Here is a 23,910-nt window from a genome sequence, read left to right on the forward strand (position 1 = left end):
ACGAGAAACTTGTAAATGATCATATCTGGTTCAAAAACCCGTCTTTCTCGGATCCTGATCTAGCATAGTTGCATTCCGTACCCGTACTCATCCGATGAGTACCTTTAGTACTTTCCGTACCACTCCATACGTACCGTACCTCGTACGGATAAGGTCTTCGTACCAAATATGAGGTTCAATGTACAACACTTATTTGGCCCGTTTTTTAATTATTTTAGTCAGTGGTCACTGCTCAGTAGTTAATAGATTAGCTTTCAGTATTACCATTGTCTTTCATGCTATTTTTGTATGGATGCTAGATTTTTCTTATTTTATATATATACATACGTACATACATACATAGTAAAAAACGTGAACGTACTTAAAGTACTTATCTTGATGCGTACTTTACGTACTCGTACCGTACACGTACCATACCGCACCGTACCTAAAGTACTCAACCACTATGTGATCTAGTGATAATGAGTACGAAGATCAATCTTCGTAAAATATTTGCCTCCTTGGAGCCTATCTATTAGATCGTTCGCTCTAAGAAGGGGATATCTATTTTAATTGTAATTTTGTTCATGTCACGTGCACCCATGCACTGTGGTACACGGTGAGGCCTAGCCTCCCTCTATATGGTGGCTGAATGATCACTCTCCATGCCACCTTGGCCTTGGCAGGCCTCCGGTCACTGTCGGCCCATAAGAAGTTCCGGATTAACCACTATACCTGGCCAATACATGCTCGAGAGGAGGCCCAACACGAAGTAATGTATCATATGGTGGCAAAAAGAACCTGGTTCGCCACCACCTACCTGCTAGGGAGAGCTTCAAAGAACTCCACTATAAAAGCTTCTTCCGAATACTCAGAAGAAGAGGGGCGAGCTTGTCACATGCACTCTGCACTGTAGTGCATGGTGACAAGATGGCTCATCATCAGTGCAACATTGTACAACAGTACAACCCTTTAGGATTTCATATTTGTTGTATGCCATGACCCCATTGTAATCCTCAGTCCAGGATATGTCAGGCATGAGCTACGTAGGTCATTCCTCAGCCTTAGAGAGTCAGTCCTTAGAGAGTTAGTCAGTTAGTCAAGTTCCTTAATCTACTTGGAGAGAATCATTCAAGAACATCCTCATCTACAAGAGTTTCTTTGTCTCGAATACTGCGAGACATCAGAGCATAAGTTACCTGTTCAGTTTCCTCTGATTGACGAACACAAGAACCACCAACATCAGTACTGGAAAGTTCCTGCCAACTGCTGCCATCAACTGGCAAGCTATCCACCATTTGGTCCTGGAAAGCCTGCACCTGCAGCGTATCCACACTTAAGTGGCCATTACCAGACTGCCACTCATCACAAACCTGAGGACCTGGGAGAGAGAGTGTTGAAAGCTTGTCTCCATTCTCCATTCCGCCTTCCCTGACCACCTGGCCTATTGCTTTATCCCGGAGAGCAACAAAATGCTCATCAAACTCGACCTGTACGCCAGTCTTGCAAACCTGATGCACTGACAACAGATGAAGACCAAGTAACGGAACATACAACACCTGGGAGGAATGCTTCCCTCCTCTGCCATCGGGAACTATCTCCAACCTGCCCTCACTTCTGTGAACTGGAATAGTGGATGTATGCCTAGTAAGAATGTGACCAGAATACCTGCAGAGATCCTGTAAATCTGAACGGGAAGGAGTCATGTGCCTAGAAGCACCACTGTCTAGAATCCACTCCCGAGTATCCGTTGCGGAGAATCCTCCAACCTCCTCCCTGCTTGAAGAAAATGAAACATCGGTGTCCATCACCTCCAGGTGCACAAAAGCCGGAGTCTTCATGATTGCTGCTGAGGAATCTTCACCCTTCTCGGTCTTCTGCTTGGGACACTGCCTCCAATAGTGGCCTTTCTCGCCACAATCATTACAGGTTCTCTCTGCCTTTAGTTTCTCGCGGTCAGTGACGTACTTCTTCTCACAAGACTTCTCCGATGAAGCCTTCCCTTTGCCCGTGTTACGGCCTTTCGACCGTTGGCCAGTTAAGGCCTCCGAACCTCCACCCGGAGGAGGGTTCGTGAATCGTTCCTCCTGGTCCAAGACCATGGGCACAAGCTCCTCCCACGTGATGGTGCTGAGCCTGCCCCACTGGTAATCAAAGACGAGTAAAATGCTGAGTACTGAGAGGGCAAATGCGACAGCAACGTTATGGCCATGTCCTCTGACGATATCTCCTTCCCAGCCTGAAGAACTTCCTGCTGAAGAGCCCGCAGCTTGTTAATCGTATTGTCAACGACTTTGTAGGGCTGATAACCCGCATCCGTACTTCCAAGGAAATCCTCTTCATGGGCGATACCCTGTTGTGAAGAGAAGCCAAATGCTACCATATACCTCTGGCCAGCATCATATGCTTTACATGATTGATTACTTGCGGTGTGCAGTTGTGGTGCAGTTGAGGAAGATAAATGAACGGACCCTGGGGTTGACACGATCCCACATCTGTGCCTGTGCCTCCCGGTCCTTTCAGATTGACGGTAACTCCCCTTCCTCTACTTCCAGCCGTGGAACCCCAACAACGATGAAATCACCGAGGTCGTAAGACTCCAGAACAGATTCCATCATAACCTTCCATATGCCGTAGTTGTTCCCGTCCAATTGACGACCCACCGAGAACGTGGGGAGTGTAGGGATCTTCACATGCTTCTCAGCCATCTCAAGTAAATCTGCCATTGCGGGGGGTGAACTTTGGTCGTGTGAATGGGAGGGTGAGTGGGAACAAAACATGAAGACGAAGCTGCACTTGCTGCTCCTTGCTTCGCCACGTCCCGAACGGCCCACAAGGGTTCCCAAACAGCACTAAAAACACGAACAGTCCCGCTCCTCCGGGGGGTGAACTTGGTCTTCTGAAGGGAGGGTGGGTGGGAAACACAATGAAGATGAGGCTTGAACTGCTTAGTCGTCGCTTCTCCACGTCCCGCATGGTCCACCGATGCCTTCGATCAGCACCAATCACGAACAGTCCCAAATCTCCAAGTCTCCGCAAGCCCTTTCAAGGTCTTGAAGGGCTTTAACAGTCCCGCAAGCTCTCCACGTCTCCAAGATCTTCAAGCAGCCTCGTGCTCTAATACCATGTCGGAATGCGCAGTGGAATATGAGAGACACAAGTGAGAGCAAACACGTGCAGGACTCCACGCTGAATAGAGGCCCACGTAGAAGACAAACGCCAGCCTACAACAAACTGAACTGGGAGCAAAAGGAGAAAAAATGCAGACAAGAGAGTGGCTGGGTATGAACTCTGTATATACACATACACAAGAATCCCGAATGAATGATACAATGGCATGGGGGCTATGGGGCCATTTTATATGGCCCCAGATACCCAGTCGGCCAGGGCTGAAGGCACCCGACTGCCTCACGACTGGTGTCATCCAGTCGGCCAACATGAGTGGGGTCCACGACTTGTATAATTGAGTCGGCCAACCTCTATCAAAGGTCACATCCACACGTGTGATAGTCGGCTTGAACCTGGAGCATCGTGCCAGCACAAGGCAGCCACCCAAGCCATGGAAAAATAGAAAAAAATGGGGAAAAAATATGGAGAGTGGGAAAAATGAGAAAACACCTAATAAGGGCGGGCACACCCACAACAGAGGCCTTGGTGTATATGTATAGACAGGAGATGCTAACAATACCGTCATGACCAACAGTCCAAATGGGAACATTAGCTTTCATTGGTCCAAGCTATCTTAAAGGATACTCATTCATCCAGTGTCGAACGTACTCCGTATGAGGTAGCCTTTGGTCGCCGTTTCTCTCCTCTTTTGGTGAGAATGGTGTCTCCATCTCTTGAGGCTAACAAAATGACGGAAGCATTCTCCGAAATCATTGAGTCAGTTAAAGACCGCCAAAATGAATAAAATTTCAGCCTGTGTGTAGGGGTCCGGGGAGGTGCAGCAGAGAGCCTTGTGAGAGAGAGAGAGAGAGAGAGAGAGAGAGAGAGAGCCTTGCAGGAGAGAGAGAGAAGAGAGAGAGAGAGAGTTGAGCATGTGTAGGAGGGAGAAAGAGAGAGAGTGGAGTTGTGGACTCTTGAGCCTGACGGCCTGTGCGGGAGAAATGAAATGAAATGATATATTAACGTCTCTAAGAGGCCATAGTGGCCTATGAGGCCAAAACTGAGAGTACATCTGAAGTTGGTGTCTCATCAAAGAGAACAACTAAATGAGACTAAAAAGTACAATAAATTGATTGTCCTACAGTTATAAGAACAGAACTGTAAGACTTCGAGATGATACTGAGTAGAAAATACTGGAAAATACTGAAAAATGTATATCAGGTAGATCCATGTATGCTGATCAGACCGACTTGGGCGATGAGCCCAGCACGACCAGAGAAGCCCAGCACGACCAGCCCACAAGCACCCGCCGCCGAAGAGAGAGAGAGAGAGAGAGAGAGAGAGAGAGAGAGAGAGCCGCACGCACGTAAGAAATAGAAGAAAAAAAACTTGATGTTGACGTGCAAAAAAACTTGATGTTGACGTGCAAAAAAACTTGATGTTGACATGCGTCGTTTTTTTAACCTACATTAATCAAAATCCCACGTTCACTAACGTTTCCAAACGTTAGTGAGCATTTCAATCGTTCCAAACGTTTGGATCAAAGCCAAACGGCGTTTGGATGCAACCTTGCTGCTCATCATGTCCACGACTCTGTGAAACCAGTCGGCCACCAGCATATACATAGTCGGCCAGCAGAGAACATCAATCGGCCAGTCCAAAGAGAGTCGGCCAGCACAAGACAGCCTCCCATGACCCAAAAACAGGGAGAAAAAACATAGAAATAATGGGGAAAAATGAGAAAACACCTGGGCGGGCACACCCACAACAAAGGCCCTCACTGAGTAATATGTACATACAAGAGATGACTACTAACAATATGCACATACACCACATAGACCGTTTCAGAAGGCTTAGAATACCATTCAGATTTATTGCATAATTCTATCATATTTATTAGCATTTATTCTAGCATTTTTTCCCATAATATTTCAGCATTATTACCATTACTTTCATCATATGCAAGTCGCGTAGCAGTCGGCCAGTTTTGCAGCCAGCCGACCAGCAGTTAGAGCATATAAATAGCATTGCCTTGCATCATTCATTCCATGATCATTAAATCAGCTAAGCGATTCAGTCCGTCAGCCCTAGGAGCATCATCGATTGGAGCACATAGGCACTCATCAGCAAAATGCATCGTCTCCAGCATTCAGCCAAGGAAAGCGCTACAGAACCTTGCGTTTTTCAGCATACAACAGAATTCAGCACTCATACACATCATCGTTTTGCTACAGCCACTTCGGTGAAGGTAAAACGCATCATATTCATTCATTCATAGTGCATATCACAGCCTATAACAGCCCCTTCTCTCAGCCTCAGATTTGCAGCCTTCGATTCCATTGGAAGAGTGCATTGGCATTGAGATCGGTCATCATTGGTGCTTCTGCAGCTGTGTACAGTTCAGCCCGACTCTTCGTCTTTCAAAGGTCTTGTGTTTGGCTTATCTACAGTCCCAAGTAAGTCATACATTCATTCTCTTCAAAGATAATAAAATACTCCTAGCAATAGGACAAGGCCCTTCAATGGTAAATTGGGACCCAGTAAGGTGTATAGTTCTATCTCTCTCTCTCTCATCTCTTAAAGTTTGAAGTGATGAAGTGGATTGCTAAAGACTCGCGAAACTCAGGATAAAGAAGGCGGTGTGAGACTTTGTGTGACAGGATCCTTCATTATGCATAATTCCGTTGCATGTTACAGGCTCTCTAAGGACAGAATAACTGGAGCATGATTTGAAAAAGTAGTGCTTGCCAAGATATTGATCATGCCCCCACGGCCGCAAGCCCACTCATCAACATAAAACCTATCAAGTTTGGAGAGGTTTGGGCCAATGCTCCTCCTATCTGATCGCGAGAAGCTAAGGCTCCCAGGGCTGCACCCAAACTCTGGAAGATGCCAAGGATCTTGTCCCCTAAGTGCCAGTATCATCTCCTCCTAGACAGAGTACTCTGCTGCTGAGACTGTGGCCGTGGCTCCTCCAAGTCTATCCTCTGCTGCATCTATCATGTTAAAGTCTCCACCCACGCACCAAAAGTCAGCTTGGGGAAACCAAAAGAGGGCTCTACCTGCAATGGCATTCAGGGCATAGACATTGAGGAAGCTAACGCAATCCTCTCCAATCAAAATGGTAACCCACTGTGCTCGTACTCCTGAGCCTGTCACGGCCGGCAAAGCTGCTCACTGATAGAAATACAAACTCCTCCCATTTACGTTTAGCAGTTGCCTAATCTTTTTAGCTTCTGAGGAATATCCTTTTACTCTTGTCAGCAACTATCTCTTCAAAGATTTTTGTAAAAACGAATAGCATCCTTAGGGGTTTTGCAATTGTTGTTTCTCACCTAAAGCTTATGATCTTGGGACAATCCCCGCATAAAAAATCCAAGGTGACTACAACCATGTGTGTCACCGTTGCCTGCAACTCTCTAAACTTGTGCAAGTATGTGTCGAAAGACATGGTCTTCATATCCAACACTATAAACCTGGATACCACGTCATACTCATCATCCGCTTGGAGGAACTCGTCACTGATCATCTGCTCAAAACTAGCCCAAGCAATAGGCTTGTTCTGAAGCTCTCTCCACCATGACAAGGCTTTCCTTTCAAGAGGCCTTGCACCATCTGAATCTTCCGAGCATTTTGGAGAGGATGGAATTCGAAGTGAACTTTCCACCTATTAAGCCTCACTTCAACCACATGGTTGTAACTTTGGTCTCATAGGTCACTTTGGCCTTTTGAAGACGTTAATATAACATTTCATTTTCATTTCTCTCTCTCTCTCTCTCTCTCTCTCTCTCTCTCTCTCTCTGAGCTGATGTTGCTCTCATGTTTCGATGTTCTTAGTATTCCATGATGAGTTTCCATGGACAGTTTTCGAGGGACAGAATTATCGTTGGAATTGACGATTTTGTGCATGTCAACGACATGAAGCTATCTTTTGGAAATAGTTTCACGCAAAAGCTTAATAGAACCCTTCAAAGGGTTCTAGAGAGCATGAAGAGGATTGAGAAGAAGTGCCTTGTTCATAGCCACACATGCTTCTTTGTGAGGTATGATCACGGTCTAATTTGTTATCTAAATCTCATCCTTGAAGATGATGACCACAAGGCACAAAAGACATCGAAGTGAATGTATCCGAAATTGTGGAGGAGAAAGAAGACTTTCATCAAGGAGAAAAGATTCTTGACTTTCTGAGGAGAGGAATTTAGCTTAGGTGAGATAGCTATGTTTATGTTTTCTTTCTGATTTATTTTCCATTCCATGATGAGATATGCCATGGACATTATTGTATCACTTTGGTCTCATAGGCCCATTGGGGCTTTAGTAGAGGCTTAATATATCTTTCTTTCTTTCTTTATCTCTCTCTCTCTCTCTCCCCCTCCCCCCGAAAAAGTTTATGGGATGAAGAACAAAGCTGTTGAAATTTGCCGAGCGGGCGTGGTAGCAGTCGCAACCCCCTCTGCAGTATAGTGATCTGTTGATGCAAGAGAGTAATCTCCTTCTGGAGATTGGCCATCTCACTGCCCTACTTCTTTAGGGTAGAAATCTCTACTCGGAGCTTCTGCATCTCGCTATCGAAGTTTTCTCAACCACATCTATCTCCTCTTCCACTACTATTGTAAGTTTTCTCAACCACATTTGATGCAAGAGAGTAATCTCCTTCTGGATATTGGCCATTTCACTGCCTTGCTTCTTTAGGGTAGAAATCTCTGCTCGGAGCGTCTGCATCTCGCTATCAAAGTAAGTTTTCTCAACCTTATCTATCTCGGGCATGTTCCTGGATTCGTCTAGGTATATATATATAAGTTTTCTCAACCACATCTATCTCGAAGTTTTCTCAACCTTATCTATATGCTTCCCATGAGCATGAGCATGGCTGGGTTCCCCAATATCCTCCCATGTTTCTTCCCATTCCTGCTCATGATCTGACAAATCATCGGTAAAGGAGAGGGGCTGGGGTGTTGCCATGGGTAAGAGAGATAGAAAAGAGAAGAAAGAAGCAAGGGTTTTAACTCTGTTGCTGCAAAAAGAAAAGGATTGAAGGTTTAGAAAAGCAAGGGGAAAACTATATAAACTGTAGAAAGACATGAGATCATTGGCCAATGAGGTGATAGCCCAAGTGGTGAAGGTGTTTGCCTAGGACCAGGAGGTCCTGGGTTCAAAACCCCACAAGGTGCTTCCTTGGGCGGCAGCTCCTACGGGCAGTGAAAAATGGTAATTGCAGGAAGATCTTGGGCCTAAGGCTAGTCGAGGGGCGTGGGGGGGGAGGTGAGGTGGGGGGAGAGAGGAAAGATGAAGAAAAAATCGAAGATCATCATGTTTTATGGTCATCAAGTATAATATGTGTGCTTATAATATGGTTCATGCTTTTTTGGTTTTAAAAAACGCCCACACTGCTTTCCTTTTAAAAAAAAACAGGCCCCCCTTACTTAGACCCCCAAAAATACATAGACCTGGCTTTTTTTAAGGAAGCTAGCCTTGAATAGAAACTTGCATGCTTTCCTCTCCTGTGGCGGCCTGTTTAGACAGCGACCCCACCCCAAGTGCTCATGTACTTGCTCGCACCCTTCGGGATGATCCAAAAACCCTACATGCTGGCCACCCTGGTCCTAGCCTCTCCACTTCTCTGCTGCGAATCATCTAGATGATTGCTGTTGTGTAGGAGGCTGGCATAACACTTTCCGTGCATCGAAAACCTCTGCTGCCCACAAATCAACTCTGCGCAGACTGCATAACAGCCCTCTGCCAGTCACAGCCCATCGACCTCATCCCCTTGCCTACACGTAAACCATACGTATCAAGAGTGGGCAGTTGAACATAAATACAACCCATCTGAGAGTAAAAACCTGAGAGGAATTAAGGTTTCTTGTAAGGGTCCTTTCTGCACATCTTCTACACCCATGACTCTCACATATTCCCCCTCTTAGAATCCACATACAACCATGACAGAAACCCTAGAAAGCATGCTTCTTTATGAGAAAACAAAGCAAGCTATGGTACTGAGAGAAATACTTGGGAATCTCGACATGAATAAAACCATGAAAAACATGCAAACCTTTGTAGACTCCGCGGTTAGGTTGCTCTGATACCAAGTGTGTAAGGCCTCTCAGGCCTGTCTAACCAAGATCTCCTAAACACAATCTAAAACCAGATTAGAGAAAACCAAATAAAAGGGGAGCAGGCAAGCTCACCACGTGACCATATGATTAACTTTGATCCACCCCCAAGCCAAGGGGTAAGGCTGCACTCCAGAGTTACATGCCAATCTCAGCATTGGCGTCCCATGCCATCAGTGCCTGCTGCCCACAAGGGCCCTCGGCAAGACTCTGTGATCTGCCATGTCCATGGTAGTAGTTACCAGTAGAAACTCTGGTCCAGGCACAAACCCATCAGAAGTGCACCGCATGACTGACAACACGATAGGCACATGATCGACTACACAATAATAACCCAGGGCATCAATTATATAGTGATAACTAGCGCAGTTAGTATAGATAGCCAATAGCCTAGTTTTATTAATTCTGAACCTTAGTCCTCTGCATCTGCCTGCTATCTCCTAATCCCAGGGTCCCCTAACCTTGCTGGATTGGTTTTGCTAATCTAAGGATTAGCACCAAGTACATAACTGCATGCAAGCAAAAAGCCTCTGGGTACTGAGTCAAAGGCCTTCTAGTCTAGGAAGAAACAAAAGACCCATTGCTTCCACACTCTCGCCTCCTTAATGGTCACCCTAAGGGTGAAGATGTGGTCTAGGGTCAGGTAGTCCTTCCGGAATCCTCCTTGACGTATCTTCTCTGTCGGTGTCCCTCTAATCTGAGCCCTCACAAAGACTGCCCCATAAATCTTAACAAATGTATAACCAATCATAATGGTTTGGTAGTTATTGGAGTCTTCGTTTTTTTTTTTTTTTGGGAGAGAGAGAGAGAGAGGTTAATTAACATTTGTGGGAGGCGAGGATGGACAAAGTGGTACTAAATGTAAACGATTTGTAAAAAAATGGAGGATGCCTATTGCATCTTATAGATCTATTGTAACAAATACAAAATGAAAGGGAAACATGAGGTGAGGTAACATGGAAATGTGAGGTGAGGTGTGTGTGTGTGTTTGTGTGTGTGTGTGTGTGTGTGTGTGAGAGAGAGAGAGAGAGAGAGAGAGAGGCATATTCAAATCTATAGAAGACTAAAGGGTCTATGAGACCAAGAGTGTCACAATGAATCCATGAAGTAACCTCATCATGGACAAAGACATTGGATGTTGAAGCTATACCATGTAAGCCCCATTCATGAAGCTGTTTTTGCAATTGTGTTTATTCCATACAGGGAATCCTACAATCTCAGGGAAGGTTGCTGCAGAAGATGAAATTTATGCCATCATCACTGTCCTCAAAATCGCATCGACTTTTAACCGCTCTTGTGGATTCAAGAAACAGGAAGATTTATAAAGTCAAAAATGTCATAACAAATAAGGATCCAGAACGGGAAAAGGAGGAAACTGAAAAGGTGTGCTTACTCAGAAAAAATCTCTTAAGGACTCATAAGGGTGTTGGCAGCGGGCGCTTGCCCTCATGGCTATCATACCATGCTGCCCCGATAGGGGTGTGCGACATCTTAAGTATATATAAATTAAAGGAAAAATAAACGACTAATAGTGTGCTTGGATTGCTCAGTTGCAACAGAAAAGGATTAGAAGCAAGGAAGATTTGCAAAGAAAGCAAGACAAAATCAGCCGCAAGTTCATTCCAACTCGTGAAAGGGCAGAACCACAGCTCTCTCCTGGCTACCTTGAAGGGGCCTTAGATGAGGTAATAACCTTTTGTAAAAGAGGCGTTGTTAAAAAAATGTGAAATCCGTTTTCTTCTAGCTGTATTTTACTTACGAGATTGAGCGGTTGGTAGGAGGAGGAAGGAGAGGACTACAATCCAGGCGAAAGGTTTACAAACACGCGAAGAGTTCAAGAATATATAGAGGCAGAGGGTAGAGCAGAGAGAAGAATAATCAATGCCAAACGGGTAAGGTCTTGTACACATGTACACACCTTATAGGAGAATTCTGATACATGTATTGATGTGTGTGTGAGTATGCACGTCTGCGAAAGAAAGGTATATATGTACACATGTTTTCCATGTGTTTATATAAAAGATACATGCCCATAGACAGTGTCTCTGAACATTGATGCACGTGTGCGTGCGATTATAGAAAACATGAGAAAGTGACATGCACATGTGCATCACAGCAGGGTTGACTCTGGCTGTTATACTGGGTTTTTATAGATTAAATTTCAAAATGATGGTCTCTAATAACATTCGAATGCATATTTTATCTTAGATAACAAGTGGGCTTGGTATCTGTCTCATATCTTTTCTTTTTTCGAGTGCTAAATAAAAAGCAGAAAAAAGAAAATGAGAAATGGAAATTGGATAACATTATCAATCAGCCTTGTATCTTTCTTTGTTTTCAAGTTCCAAATAAAAATCTCGCAGTATTAAGCTTGTGTTTGCACCTGTATCAGCCATCTTCTTCTTTGAGAGAGCATTTAGGTAAGCGTTCCAAGGAGAGACGCCCCTCACCACCTCGAAGGAGAGAATTAGAAGACAGATTATCAGAAGAGAGTGAACACGAACCTTCCGAGTATGAGAGTGATGGCCTGGAAGAAGATGCTCAGGTGAACGAGGTTGAGGATGAAGAGGAGCAAGTAGAGGAAGCAGACGAAGAGGATTATGATGATGAACAGGGCAAGGTAAGGGATGTGCTGTTGCTGCTTGTTTTTGTTCTGATGAGCAGGTTGACATGTGTAAGTGTCACTCTAATTAGGGATCTTTGATGAATGTGTTGTGCAGGAAAGAGGGTGGGATGATGGAGAGGATGAAACATTCAAGAAGAGGAAAGACAGGGAAGATGACTCTGAGAATGAGCCATCACCACGTAGAAAGCCTGTCCAACGTAGGCGGGTGGTGGTTAGCGATAGTGAAGATGATTGATAATGTATTATTTTATTGTTACTTATCATGATACAACCCTTGAGCTTGTATTCTTATCTCAAAAGTTGCAGGACAGTTCTCATGTTTGACAAACTTACGGTGGCTTCATAATGATGGGGTTGTCAAAGCCCAACCCTTGAGCTTGTATTCTTATCTTAAGAGTTGCAGGACAGGTTTTCATGTTTGACAAACTTAGGGTGACTTCATAATGATGGGGTTGTCCAAGCCCACCAAGACATTGGGCGGCCTCAAAGGGTGTGCAGGTGTTGTGAGGCCACCCTTACTCCTGCCATTTCATTATTGCAGCTATTATGTTGAGATGGTGTTTGGACATGGGCATATTTCATAACATTACTTTTTTTAATGCTTCCAAGTCCTATTTCAATCAGTTGTTTGCAATAGATTTACACTCCTCTGGCCTCCTTGTGCAAAAGGAATGAGTTATTCTGAGATTTTGGTTATGGTTTCTTTGGTGTGTCATAGCATTGGTAACTATGATAAGACAGTATCTAAATGGCTCTTGAAATCAGTATGAGTAGTTGTGTAGAGACATGTAAGTGTTAAATGCATAGGGGATACAAGGCAATGCATTTGCAAACATAAGTACAAGAGCACAATGACATTCTGGGATGTAGAGGAAAGGGTAAACCATTCTTGACTTGAACGAGCGATGCTATGCTCAAGCGCTGTGCTCATTTTTGAACAAACCACTCAGTTTGCTGTACTAGTAGGAACAAGGGAGATGAATATTAGAACTTAGAGTTGCCTTGGATAGCTTGCCCAGGTGATGCGAGTAATGCACCTCCGTGTGGAAAAATTTGACTAGTGTCGATGCTAATTCCAACAGAGTAAGTAGCATGCTGCGTCTTGATAATTTGAACCAAGACAACAAGTGATGGTTGTGGAGAAGGTAATCTTCTGACAATATAAAAATGGAGGCAAACATGATAACCCAAATAAAGATGACAGGTAGATTCTTTCCCACAAACAAAACCTTGTGTGATGGAAGCTCGAGAATCAGTAGCAGTATCCAGTTTAACATCCTTATAATGGCAAAGGAAGTAGCCTAGACAAGGTGTAGACAAGGTTAGTGCGCACACAAACACATGGATTATACACCATGTGCATCACTTGTATCGTGTACTTGCTGAACTAGTGCTATATACCATATTTTGGTCTCACAAGCATGATAACACAATCGTCATCATCATTGTCCATCTCTCTCCCTCCCTCCCTCCCTCTCTCTCTCTCTCTCTCTCTCTCATTCTTTTCTGGTATTGCATCCTACAGTAATCTTTAACCTAGAATGTGGACCAGCCAATACAGAAACCCGTAGGGGGTGCTGCCAACTCCAATCCTGTAAGGCTCTACCTTGGAAGCTCACAGTTGGCTGAGTTGATAGTCTTGATATTAGAGCACTTGGACAAACTAAGATGTTATAGCTGCAATATGATGCTGGTCAATCACCAAGCATATTTGACAAAGAAAACCCTTCATGACATCTCATGAAGTCCAAGTACATATTAATATGAACGCATGCATCTAGTATGCTGATCTCCAGGCTCCAGCCTCCAACCCCTTTGATAGGCTCTTTAACACTGGAATCCAGATATTCTTTCAATAAAGCTTTGCACTCTCCATATCTCATCAGGGAGCATGGCCAGCAGCTGCTGGCCGCTTTCCTTGGACGACGAAGAAGTGGTTGCTGCTTTTGATCTGCTAGCAGCAGGGCGGCAAGCTCCGTCGCAGTTTAATCACAATACCAGCACCAGCTGCTGCTTGGCAGCTTCATGGTGTCCTGCGATGCAGACACAGGGCAGGACACATTACCAGTTACCAGATTCCAACCTCTGCATCCCCTTGCTCTCCTCCTACGGGGCATTTGGTGAGACATCCCTGGATGCTTCAGAGAATATGGCCGGCATTCTCTTCCTGCTTAACCCTGTCGTTGAAACAGCACCTCTGCCTTCCTCTGTCAGCGGCACAGGCGGCCCAGTAGCTGTGGGTGGAAATTTGCCTGCTGGCGGAGATATTGCCAGAGATGCGACCACTTCGGAATGTCGATGGTGCCCTTGGTGCAGCGTTGGCAATTGGGAAGCCCTTGCAAATCTGCTGTGCTGTCCTGAGGCAGCTATGCTTCTGAGCTTCATACAATTCCGGGTGAGATAGCAACCATGCAGGGCAGCCCTGGTTCGAGCCTTAAACAACTCCAGTACCTGTCCTGCCGCCCATAAATGTAGGATTTTTTTATGAGAGTACTCTAACTGCAAGCTGTTCAGCAGTACCAGCTGTGTCAAGCCGTATGGACGATGAAGATGGTTGGGTCCAATATCACACAGAGCAGCTCCTCATCAAGATGAAGGCAAAGCTGCATGACCATATATCACCTGCAGCAGCCTTGATGCAGCCTCCTACAATATGGAAGCCATACAGCAGCAGTTATATTGCAGCTGGTCAAGCTTTAATGTCTGAGCTTTCTGCCATTCCTGGTGACACGATAGCCATGAAACCTCCCAGCTTTCAGCTACTCAAGGCCTAATTCTCCCGCCATAGAACACCCAAAAGGAGGACAATATTGCACTCTGAGGAGCCCTCCTGACCCCTGCGCTGCCCATGCAGGTTCTGATGATGTGGCTGTTGGTCATGGGACGGCTTGTGAGGAGTTGGCCCTCATGGTAGAGGCAAAGAAAACTTGATAACGCAGCCACATAGTGCCATCAGCAACAGCAGGCAGTTGGTTACAATAGTAGTAGGCCTGTACCCTTGGATCTGTTGTATGGTTAACACAAACATTTACTGTCGCTGGAGGAAGAGTGTCCATCTGATGGTGGCCCAACAGACAACATGGAGGAAGACGATGACATCCTGTCTCCCGGGAGAGAGCTCCCAGCCGACCTACTCCTGTTGTAACGCTGGGGAGAAACTCCTCACATCTGCAATGGAAGCCTTAGATGCCATGTTTAATAGCAGTAAGGGCCCGGAAATGACCCCATAGACACCAGAACAGAGTGCCTACTCCTCTCTTGTGCGGCTTCAGTACAGAGGCGACGCTGGGAAGAGCTCAAGTGTGTCATGCCCTGCATCAGTGCCTCATGCCTCAATATCAGATATTCTCGGGTTGGCAATGTCATGCTGCCATTAACGGAGGCGGTGCAGATGCTGATGGTGGGAAAAAACAAAGAGACCACCGCGCAGAATTTGTCTAACTAGTACTACTACGTCGGAGAGCTCCATATACAGTACACTAGGCGCTGGAAGAAGCTTAATATTGAAGCAGCAACTGTATCCGGCCGTTCCATGGAGGACGCCCAGCGCCGGCAGGAGGTACGGCCAGCTCAACTGCATGCTGGACTACTTATTCAGCAGCACAGGTGACCAGGATTGCGGTGGAGAGGAGGTGCAGGATCCGGGCTGCGATGGAGAGGTTGCGGGCCAAGGGTGCAGGGGTTTTCAAGGATTCTTGAAACGCCACCCCTCCACCCTGAAAGGTTTCCATTTACTTTTTCTAGAGAGAGAGTGAATTACATGCCACACGGTGATTCTAACGTAGTCCCTCTCATTTTGTAGGCTTGGGCGCTACCACTGAGCTCTAGCTCAGGAGGCAAGTTTCCAATGACGCTTGAGATTGGGTTTTAGTGTGGCTTTTTACCCTCGGAAAAAAATGCACCTCTTCAAACACCCTTTTAAGTACAAAGAACACTGGTGTTTTTAAGTACAAAGTTCATATGTAAAATTACCCTTCACCTAATGCATGACAAGGTCAAATGTAGCAAAGCCAGAGGGGAGAGTGGGTCTCCAAGCTGTTCCCGAAGACACCAAGGTTCGTGTTTTGTGTGTTGGCCGAGCCAAAAGATGTTGAAGTAGTTGTTGTCTCAACAACCATTCACGTTGTGGTTCTAGGAAGGATTACTCCTTCCTCTATGGAGTTGATGCTTCTCGTTCCCAAGTCAAACTAGTGAGGGTCCTTATCAGGCGCCAATGCCTCGGTGCTTGTTTGGTGTTTCTTATGGGTGGCCTCTCACTTGTTCAATTTAATGAGTCTTAGACTCCCACTCAGTAGTGGTCCTAGATATTTTGGATTCTACTAAATTTTATAATCTTTTGTCTCTGTTAGACTTATGAAGGTGTTGACAAGTTGAGTAGTATATACGTTCCAAGTAGGTACATGCATGGCTATGTGAGTTGGGAATGTGTACGGCTAGGTTCCAATTGGAGCTATGGAGCGTGCATTCACAATGAACGTGCGTGGGCTGAAAGTTGTGGAGTTGTGAACGTGCGTTTCGAGTTGCAAACGTGTGGCCAAGAAAATTAGGAATGTGCATAGCCAAGGATTTCTAAACTTGCATTCCTGCTTTGGCACGTATGCACAAATTTTGACAAGTCTCACTTGTAGTGGTGAAAACGGAATCGTTCTCTAGGATAGCTTGTGGAATACTTGAGAAATTCAACACATAAATTCAACCATGAAAACACATGCTTTGCAGGTTTCAACAAAATCAAATAAATTGAACAAAAGCATAGCAAATATAATACTTAGCTCCAAGAGAAACATGCTGGGTGCAATCTTCCTCCCCTGGTGCGTGGCCTTCCCCCTACACGAGTATTTTTATTAGCTTTCAACCAAAAATAGGCCATAGCTCCCAAAAATATACAAAGTGTGCTTTTAGACAGCACGACACTCTTCCATAACAAAAATAGAGTGTCCCAAAAATTGGGGCTAGGGTAAAGCCTTTAGGCTTTAATAAATTCAACATTATAAATGTATTTTTTTCAATATATCAAAATGGAAAAATCAACTACTAAGGTTACAAGCTACGCTTGTAAAAATAAATATGATGCGCATAAGAAACACTCCTCGACATTATTTATCAATCCTCGTAATCTTCATCACCTGAAAATATAAGCCCAATTAATAATTAAATTAATCTCACAAATATTAAACAGGCACAAACCATCACCAACTCATGACTACCAAGCATAAGTATCCCAGGAATCACCGCTGAAATAATCATAGACGGCCCCAAGCATACGTCATATACCGCACGTATTAATATTTATAGTGGTGTCACCCACGATATTAACCTAGCCGGCATGACGCAAGAGTAACCTAGGCGTTCCCAAATTACTCAAGAGGGAAAAATAATGTTCTTAAAGAGGACTTAAAATATATTCTCATGACATCCCTCTTGCTTGAGTTTGCAATTGCCCTCAATTGCAGGTTTGTTGGGTTTGAAAAGAACAAAGGATCTCAGGATAAGCTCGGAAAAATTTCTTGGGCATCCATTTTGTATCTTCTTGAGGATGGTTCTTGAATGTCAAAAGATATTTGATGTATTGGTTCCCAGTTCTTGTTGTTGTCGTCTCTTGATCAATAATAGCATCAGGAACTAAGACTTCTTCCTCTCCTTCAACAAGAGGTGGTTCCTCATAAATTAGGTGAGAAGGAATTGTTCCTTGAAAAGGTTTCAAGAGATGAATATGGAAAGAGTTGTGGATATTCCAATTAGATGGCAACTCTAGTTTATAGGCCACATCGTTAATCTTTTCAATAATTTTAAATGGTCCATAGTATCTAGGTGCAAGTTTAACTGCAGGGAATTTTTCCACACTCTTCAATCGTCTCTTCTCAATTCTCAAAAGTACATAATCACCTTCTTGGAATGAAAAATCTTTACGCTTCCTATTTGCTTGAAATGCATACTTCTCTTGAGTTCTTGCAATACAATCACGCACTTCAGATAAAATGCGATCAAAGTCTCGAGTATATTGGTCAGCAGCTTCAATCTTATGGGAGAGTCTAGTAGCCGGAATAGGCAAAGCTCTACCATAGATAATCTCAAATGGTGCTCGACTAGTAGCAGAATGAGGAGTATTATTATAAGCAAATTGGAGTAGATGTATGTACTTATCCCATGAACTAGATTGCTGGGAAACATAGGCTCTAAGCATATCCAAGATAGTGCTATTCGTGACTTCGGTCTGTCCATTTGATTCAGGATGAAAAGCCGTAGAAAAATCTAGCTTAGTGTCTAAGTTTGAAAAAAGAGCAATCCAAAAGTGACTACAAAATTTGGAATCTCTATCAGAAACTATCACTTTGGGTAGACCATGATGAACAAAGATTTGCTTGACAAATATGGTTGCAGCTTACTGAGAAGTCAATGTCTTTTTACATGGAATGAAATAGGCTTACTTACTAAACCTGTCCACTATTGTCCAAATCATGTCATGATGACTGGAAGTAGTAGGAAAGCCTGTAATGAAGTCCATAGACACTTGTTCCCATGGTCGGTCTGGAATGGGTAAAGGCATAAGCAATCTCAAAGCTTTGCCTTTGTAGTTTTTAATTGCTTGACAAATGTTACAGTTAGCTATAAATTTTGCTACATCATTTTTCAAATGAGGCCAAAAGAATTCTCGAGAAACTACTTGAAGTGTTGCGGAAACTCCTCTATGTCCCATGAATGGTGGTTGGTGCATCTCTTCCAAGACAAGTTGTCTATAGGGTTGAGTAACACATAATCTTTTCTCAAAGAAAAGATAGCCATCATTATGAGAATAATTTCCTTGAGGTGTCCAATTGTTTTCACGCAATTTGATCCATATCTCAGAAAAATCTGGATCTACTTCATAAGTTTCTTTCATAAGTACAAATGGTTCACTTTCAATAGCGAAAATGTTGTTGATATGTGGTCTTCTACTTAAAGCATCGACAACAACATTTTCCTTTCCAGGTTGGTATTGAATCATGGGTTGGAAACTTTGTATGAAAGATGCCCATTTGATGTGCCTATTTGAAATAAGGGGTTGCGAAAGCAAATGCCTAATGCTTTGTTGATCAGTCTTGATAAGAGATTCTGAACCCATTAGGTAATGCTTCCAAATCTTCAAGGCATGCACAACTGTTGCTAATTCCTTGTCATATGTACTATAATTTGTTTCAGCAGGTTTTAGCTTTCGACTTTCATAGGCAATAGGATGGTTATCTTGCATAAGCACAGCACCAAAACCTTTGCCACTAGCATCAGTTACTACCACAAAGAATGGTCTTTGAAATCCAGGTAGTGTAAGAATTGGTGCATGAGTTAATGCATCCTTGAGTGCTAGAAAAGATTTATCTTGACTTTCGGTCCAATGGAAAAATGTAGTTTTCTTGAGAAGTTTCGTCAAAGGATGTACAATATAAGCGAAGTTCTTGACAAACTTCTTATAGTAACTACATAGACCTAGAAAAGATCTAAGGTCATGAATGTTTTGAGGTGTAGGCCAAGAGGCTATACACTCAATCTTCTTAGGATCCACACAGATTCCTTCAGCTGACACTATATGGCCTAAGTATTCAATCTCTTTTTGAAAGAAAGAACTGTCATGAGAATATATTTTAAGTCCTCTTTAAGAATATTATTTTTCCCTCTTGAGTAATTTGGGGACGCCTAGGTTACTCTTGCGTCATGTCGGCTAGGTTAATATCGTGGGTGACACCACTATAAATATTAATACGTGCGGTATATGACGTATGCTTGGGGCCGTCTATGATTATTTCAGAAATAAAGTCATGAGTGCTACCATCGTCATGCAAAACAATAACTTCATGCTTATTAATTTTTCCTTTTATTTTGAGTAGCGAATGAGCTTGAGGCTTACCTTCTGCTTCTGAATAGTCAGGGTCAGAGTTACCCTCTTGCTTGAGCGATTCATCTTCATTGTCATCCCCTTCAAGCATATTGACTCGTGTCGCAGGTGTCGGATTCTTTGCACGTTCTGGGCAATTTGGTGCTATATGTCCTTCTTTATGACATCGAAAACATTTGATTGGAGGACCTTTGGGCTTGCCACCGTTGACTTTCTTGAATTTTATTCGCCTTAGACCATCTCCTTGCCTTTGTCAAACCCTGGCTTATGAAAATTTCTTGAAGCATGAAAAGGTTTAGAGTGGTTACTCTCAAATGACTTGGCCTCTCTAGGAAAACCATTTTTGCGTTAGGAATTTGTTGCCAAAGATATAGCTGTAGAAAGTGAATGAGGTCTAAACATATTCACATCGGCTCTAATTGTAGACTTAAGGCCCGAAATGAATTTCCTCTTTTGGTCCTTCTCATTGACTTTCTCCACAACCTGTACCTGTAGTAATGTATTCCAAAACTTCTCCACATACTAAGACATGCTTTCTTTTTCAAGTTGATGCAATGTATCCCATTGATGCCTAACTTTAGATTTAAATTGTGAAGGTAAGAAATGCTTTTTCACTACCCTTTGAAACCTTTTCCATGAATCCGGTTTGTCACGTCCTTGCTTGATGACACTCCACCATAAAGCTGCGCTATCCACCATGTGATTAGCCACACATTTGATCTTGTCCTTCTCGGAAAATTTCTTCCCCGAAAAGTAGTCATCCAATTGACTAAGCCATGCCAAAAGGACTCGAGCATCTTTCTTGCCATCATAATTTTAAAATGAAAAAGCTTTACGACTGATTTTAGAATCTTTCCGTGAATTTTGTGCTTGAAGTGTAACATTGACAGCTCTTTGGATGATGTCGTCTTCGTCATTATAAGATGGCAAAGAGTCACGCTTACGCCTTCGACTCGTGAGCTGTCACTCCAATTCAATTCGCATCTCTCTCTCTTCTACAATTTGTTGTTGTAGAGATTGGAGTTGCTCTTGAATTGAAGGTAAAATAGAAAAATTTGCCATAGTGCTCATGCAAACAATGTAAATAAGTAAAATTGATAGTATTTGATGTATGTAAATAAAGAAAATGATTGTACTTATCTCAATCCTCCCGCAATTCGATTTGTATTGAAACTGAACAAAGACTTTGGTTCAATGGTTGGGTCGAATTCCGTTCGTTTCGCACAAGTCCCGAGCAATTCCGAGTGATTTAGGAGACTTGGGCTAGTCGAAATGCTGAAGAAATAATTTTCCGCACCTTGAACACTGCTCAAACAATTCTGAAAACTTGGCCAAACCTCTGTAATAATTTCTGAGAATTTTTAGAATTTTTCAGAAATTATTTTGGAATTTTCTGGTATTTATTTGGCCTTTTTAAGCCTCTTTGAGCCTTGGAAAATCAATTTTCTGCACCCAAAAATCTGAAAATTGCAATTCTTTGGAATTTCCCTTGAAATAGGAAAATAGGTAGTGTGAAAGCTCCAAAAGTTGATGTGACATGCATTGGGCTTGGGAAAAGTAGAATTGGGTTAAGTTGAGGATTTGGCTTAATGAAGATTAAGTAATTAGTAGCAATTGATTTTTGGTGGTCTTCTTTCTCACATTTTTTTTGCCCGTGAGGCTGCAAATCGGCGCCTCATATTTTGCTTGATTTTAGCTATTTTTCATGGCTAAAGCTCACACAGCATGCAGTCCGTCCATTATAGGTTGCTTCTACCTTGAACCTTTGCAAAAACTGAGCAAATCACATGAGGTTTTTGGCTATGGGGAATCCATCTATACATTTGGATTTGAAATTCATGAAGCTTTGAGCAAAACCACTTTTTGATGAAGAAGAATGGTTTTGGGAAGAGGTAAGTGGGTTTGAGAAGTAGAGCTGCACTTTCTTGAGAGTTGTGTTGATGAAGATCTTTCCCACCTTTCCACAAATCTCCTAGCCCAAGCTCTGATACCACTGAAAACGGAATCGTTCTCTAGGATAGCTTGTGGAATACTTGAGAAATTCAACACATAAATTCAACCATGAAAACACATGCTTTGCAGGTTTCAACAAAATCAAATAAATTGAACAAAAGCATAGCAAACATAATACTTAGCTCCAAGACAAACATGCTGGGTGCAATCTTTCCCGCCCTTGTGCGTGGCCTTCCCCCCACACGAGTATTTTTATTAGCTTTCAACCAAAAATAGGTCATAGCCCCCAAAAATATACAAAGTGTGCTTTTAGAGAGCACGACACTCTTCCATAACAAAAATAGAGTGTCCCAAAAATTGGGGCTAGGGTAAAGCCTTTAGGCTTTAATAAATTCAACATTATAAATGTATTTTTTCCAATGTATCAAAATGAAAAAATCAACTACTAAGGTTACAAGCTACGTTTGTAAAAATAAATATGATGCATATAAGAAACATTCTCCTCGATATTATTTATCAATCCTCGTAATCTTCATCACCTGAAAATATAAGCCGCCCAATTAATAATTAAATTAATCTCACAAATATTACCAGGCGTAAGTACCCCAGGAATCACCATGCCATACAAACCTAACTGAAATAATCATAGACGGCCCCACAAGCATACGTCATATACCGCACGTATTAATATTTATAGTGGTGTCACCCACGATATTAACCTAGCTGGCATGACGCAAGAGTAACCTAGGCGTCCCCAAATTCCTCAAGAGGGAAAAATAATATTCTTAAAGAGGACTTAAAATATATTCTCATGACAAGTGGTGGTAATAATCAGGGCCACGTGATGATCAGTTTTCAACAATTTTTATCATTATGAGATTTTATGTGAAGAATATTTTTGACCCCTTATTTAATGAGAATATTGTGCATATTCTCTCTGTTAGACTTGTGAACGTGCATTTGAACTTACAAACATACATACCCAAGCCCAATTGAGTACGTACACAAACAAACTAGAGAGTAGTTTTCTATGTTTTGGTATAAAAATCCAAGATTTTCTCTAATCACTTGTTAATGGTACTTATTTTTGGGTTTTTTTATTTAATAACATGCTTTAGCTTTTCTTAGCCTACCTAATGATGTGCATAATGCATCCTAATGGTGTTTATACAAAGATTAATGGTGTGATTAAGTTTAAAATGAGCAAAAATACAAAAATTGATAATCCACTAAGGAATCAACCAAATCAAAGAAAATAGAGCTAGAAACCTGAAGCCATGCAACTTGATTCGAGGGATAGCTCCATGCTCCATTGCATCAACGTAAGTAAATTAAACCACAAAACATCAATAAACAAAGGTTAAAATTTTCACTCCAATCGGGCTATGTCAATACTCCAAATGTAAAGTATAGCAATGAAGTCTTAAGTCAAGGTACTTTCTTTGGTAGAAGCGACGACAAAGATGTTCATGGAAGAGAACGCAAGATAGAGAGGGAAGGATACAAGGGTCATACCAGTGCACCTCAAGCCACTCTTGGAAGAATAACTCTCTTGTGGAGAGCTAGGGTCCTCAAAACCTTGCCTCCTTTGTTGTCTCACCACAAAGGAGCTTTGCAAATGGGTAGGGAGCAATGAGAGAGAGAGCTATGGAAAGCTCAATCTCTACTTCTATGCCACGGCGAGTGAAAGCATGGGAATGTAGATAAGAGTCGGAGAGAGGGACAAGAGAACATATAGCAACACCATCACTCATCCACACAAACCCTAAGCTTGAAAATGTAGATAAGAGAAGGAGAGAGGGACGAGAGAATATATAGCAATACCATCACTCACCCACGCAATCCTTAAGCATGTATGCAACAAGAAGAAGAAGAGAAGAGCATATAAGAAACTCGATCACAGCAAGAAGAAACTCAATTGTGAGAATGGGATTATATGTTTTCTCATTAGTCAAAATGTTTTATATATAATACTCACTTGTACAATGTCCGGGGGCTCGATAAGCTAGTCTAGGATAACTTCTTAGCCTAATTGTACATTACTGACACATTACATAAGTCATAAGCTCGGTGCTTGAGTATCTTCTGGCATTATAAAAATCGTAAGCTTGGAGATTTTCCATAATCGTTTTACATGAAGCACATTGCACAGTACAAAAATATGGCTTAAAGAAGCTACCACACATGGAGTAACATGATTATAACACCATAAGTCAATCGTCTATTTGCATGTCTCTGAGATAATTTTTCTTTGGTAGTCTGCCATG

General features: G+C 42.8%; 1 protein-coding gene across 2 annotated transcripts in view; it reads left to right on the plus strand.

Moving 5' to 3' along the window:
• The window catches only part of LOC147641794 (protein LEO1 homolog), a 68,081-nt gene extending 55,635 nt beyond the window's left edge, over window positions 1-12,446 (plus strand). For both annotated transcript variants that reach the window (XM_086799745.1, XM_086799754.1), the window contains 5 exons: window positions 10,401-10,580; window positions 10,748-10,882; window positions 10,976-11,089; window positions 11,590-11,817; window positions 11,918-12,446. In XM_086799745.1, coding sequence (XP_086655871.1) covers window positions 10,401-10,580; window positions 10,748-10,882; window positions 10,976-11,089; window positions 11,590-11,817; window positions 11,918-12,058 — 798 coding nt within the window. In that variant the 3' untranslated portion in view covers window positions 12,059-12,446. The remainder of the gene's footprint in view (window positions 1-10,400; window positions 10,581-10,747; window positions 10,883-10,975; window positions 11,090-11,589; window positions 11,818-11,917) is intronic.
• The last annotated feature ends 11,464 nt before the right edge of the window (window positions 12,447-23,910 follow it).

This window comes from Cibotium barometz, chromosome 1 (assembly GCF_041138505.1).
Source record: "Cibotium barometz isolate CiBa-2024 chromosome 1, ASM4113850v1, whole genome shotgun sequence".
Lineage (NCBI taxonomy): Eukaryota > Viridiplantae > Streptophyta > Polypodiopsida > Cyatheales > Cibotiaceae > Cibotium > Cibotium barometz.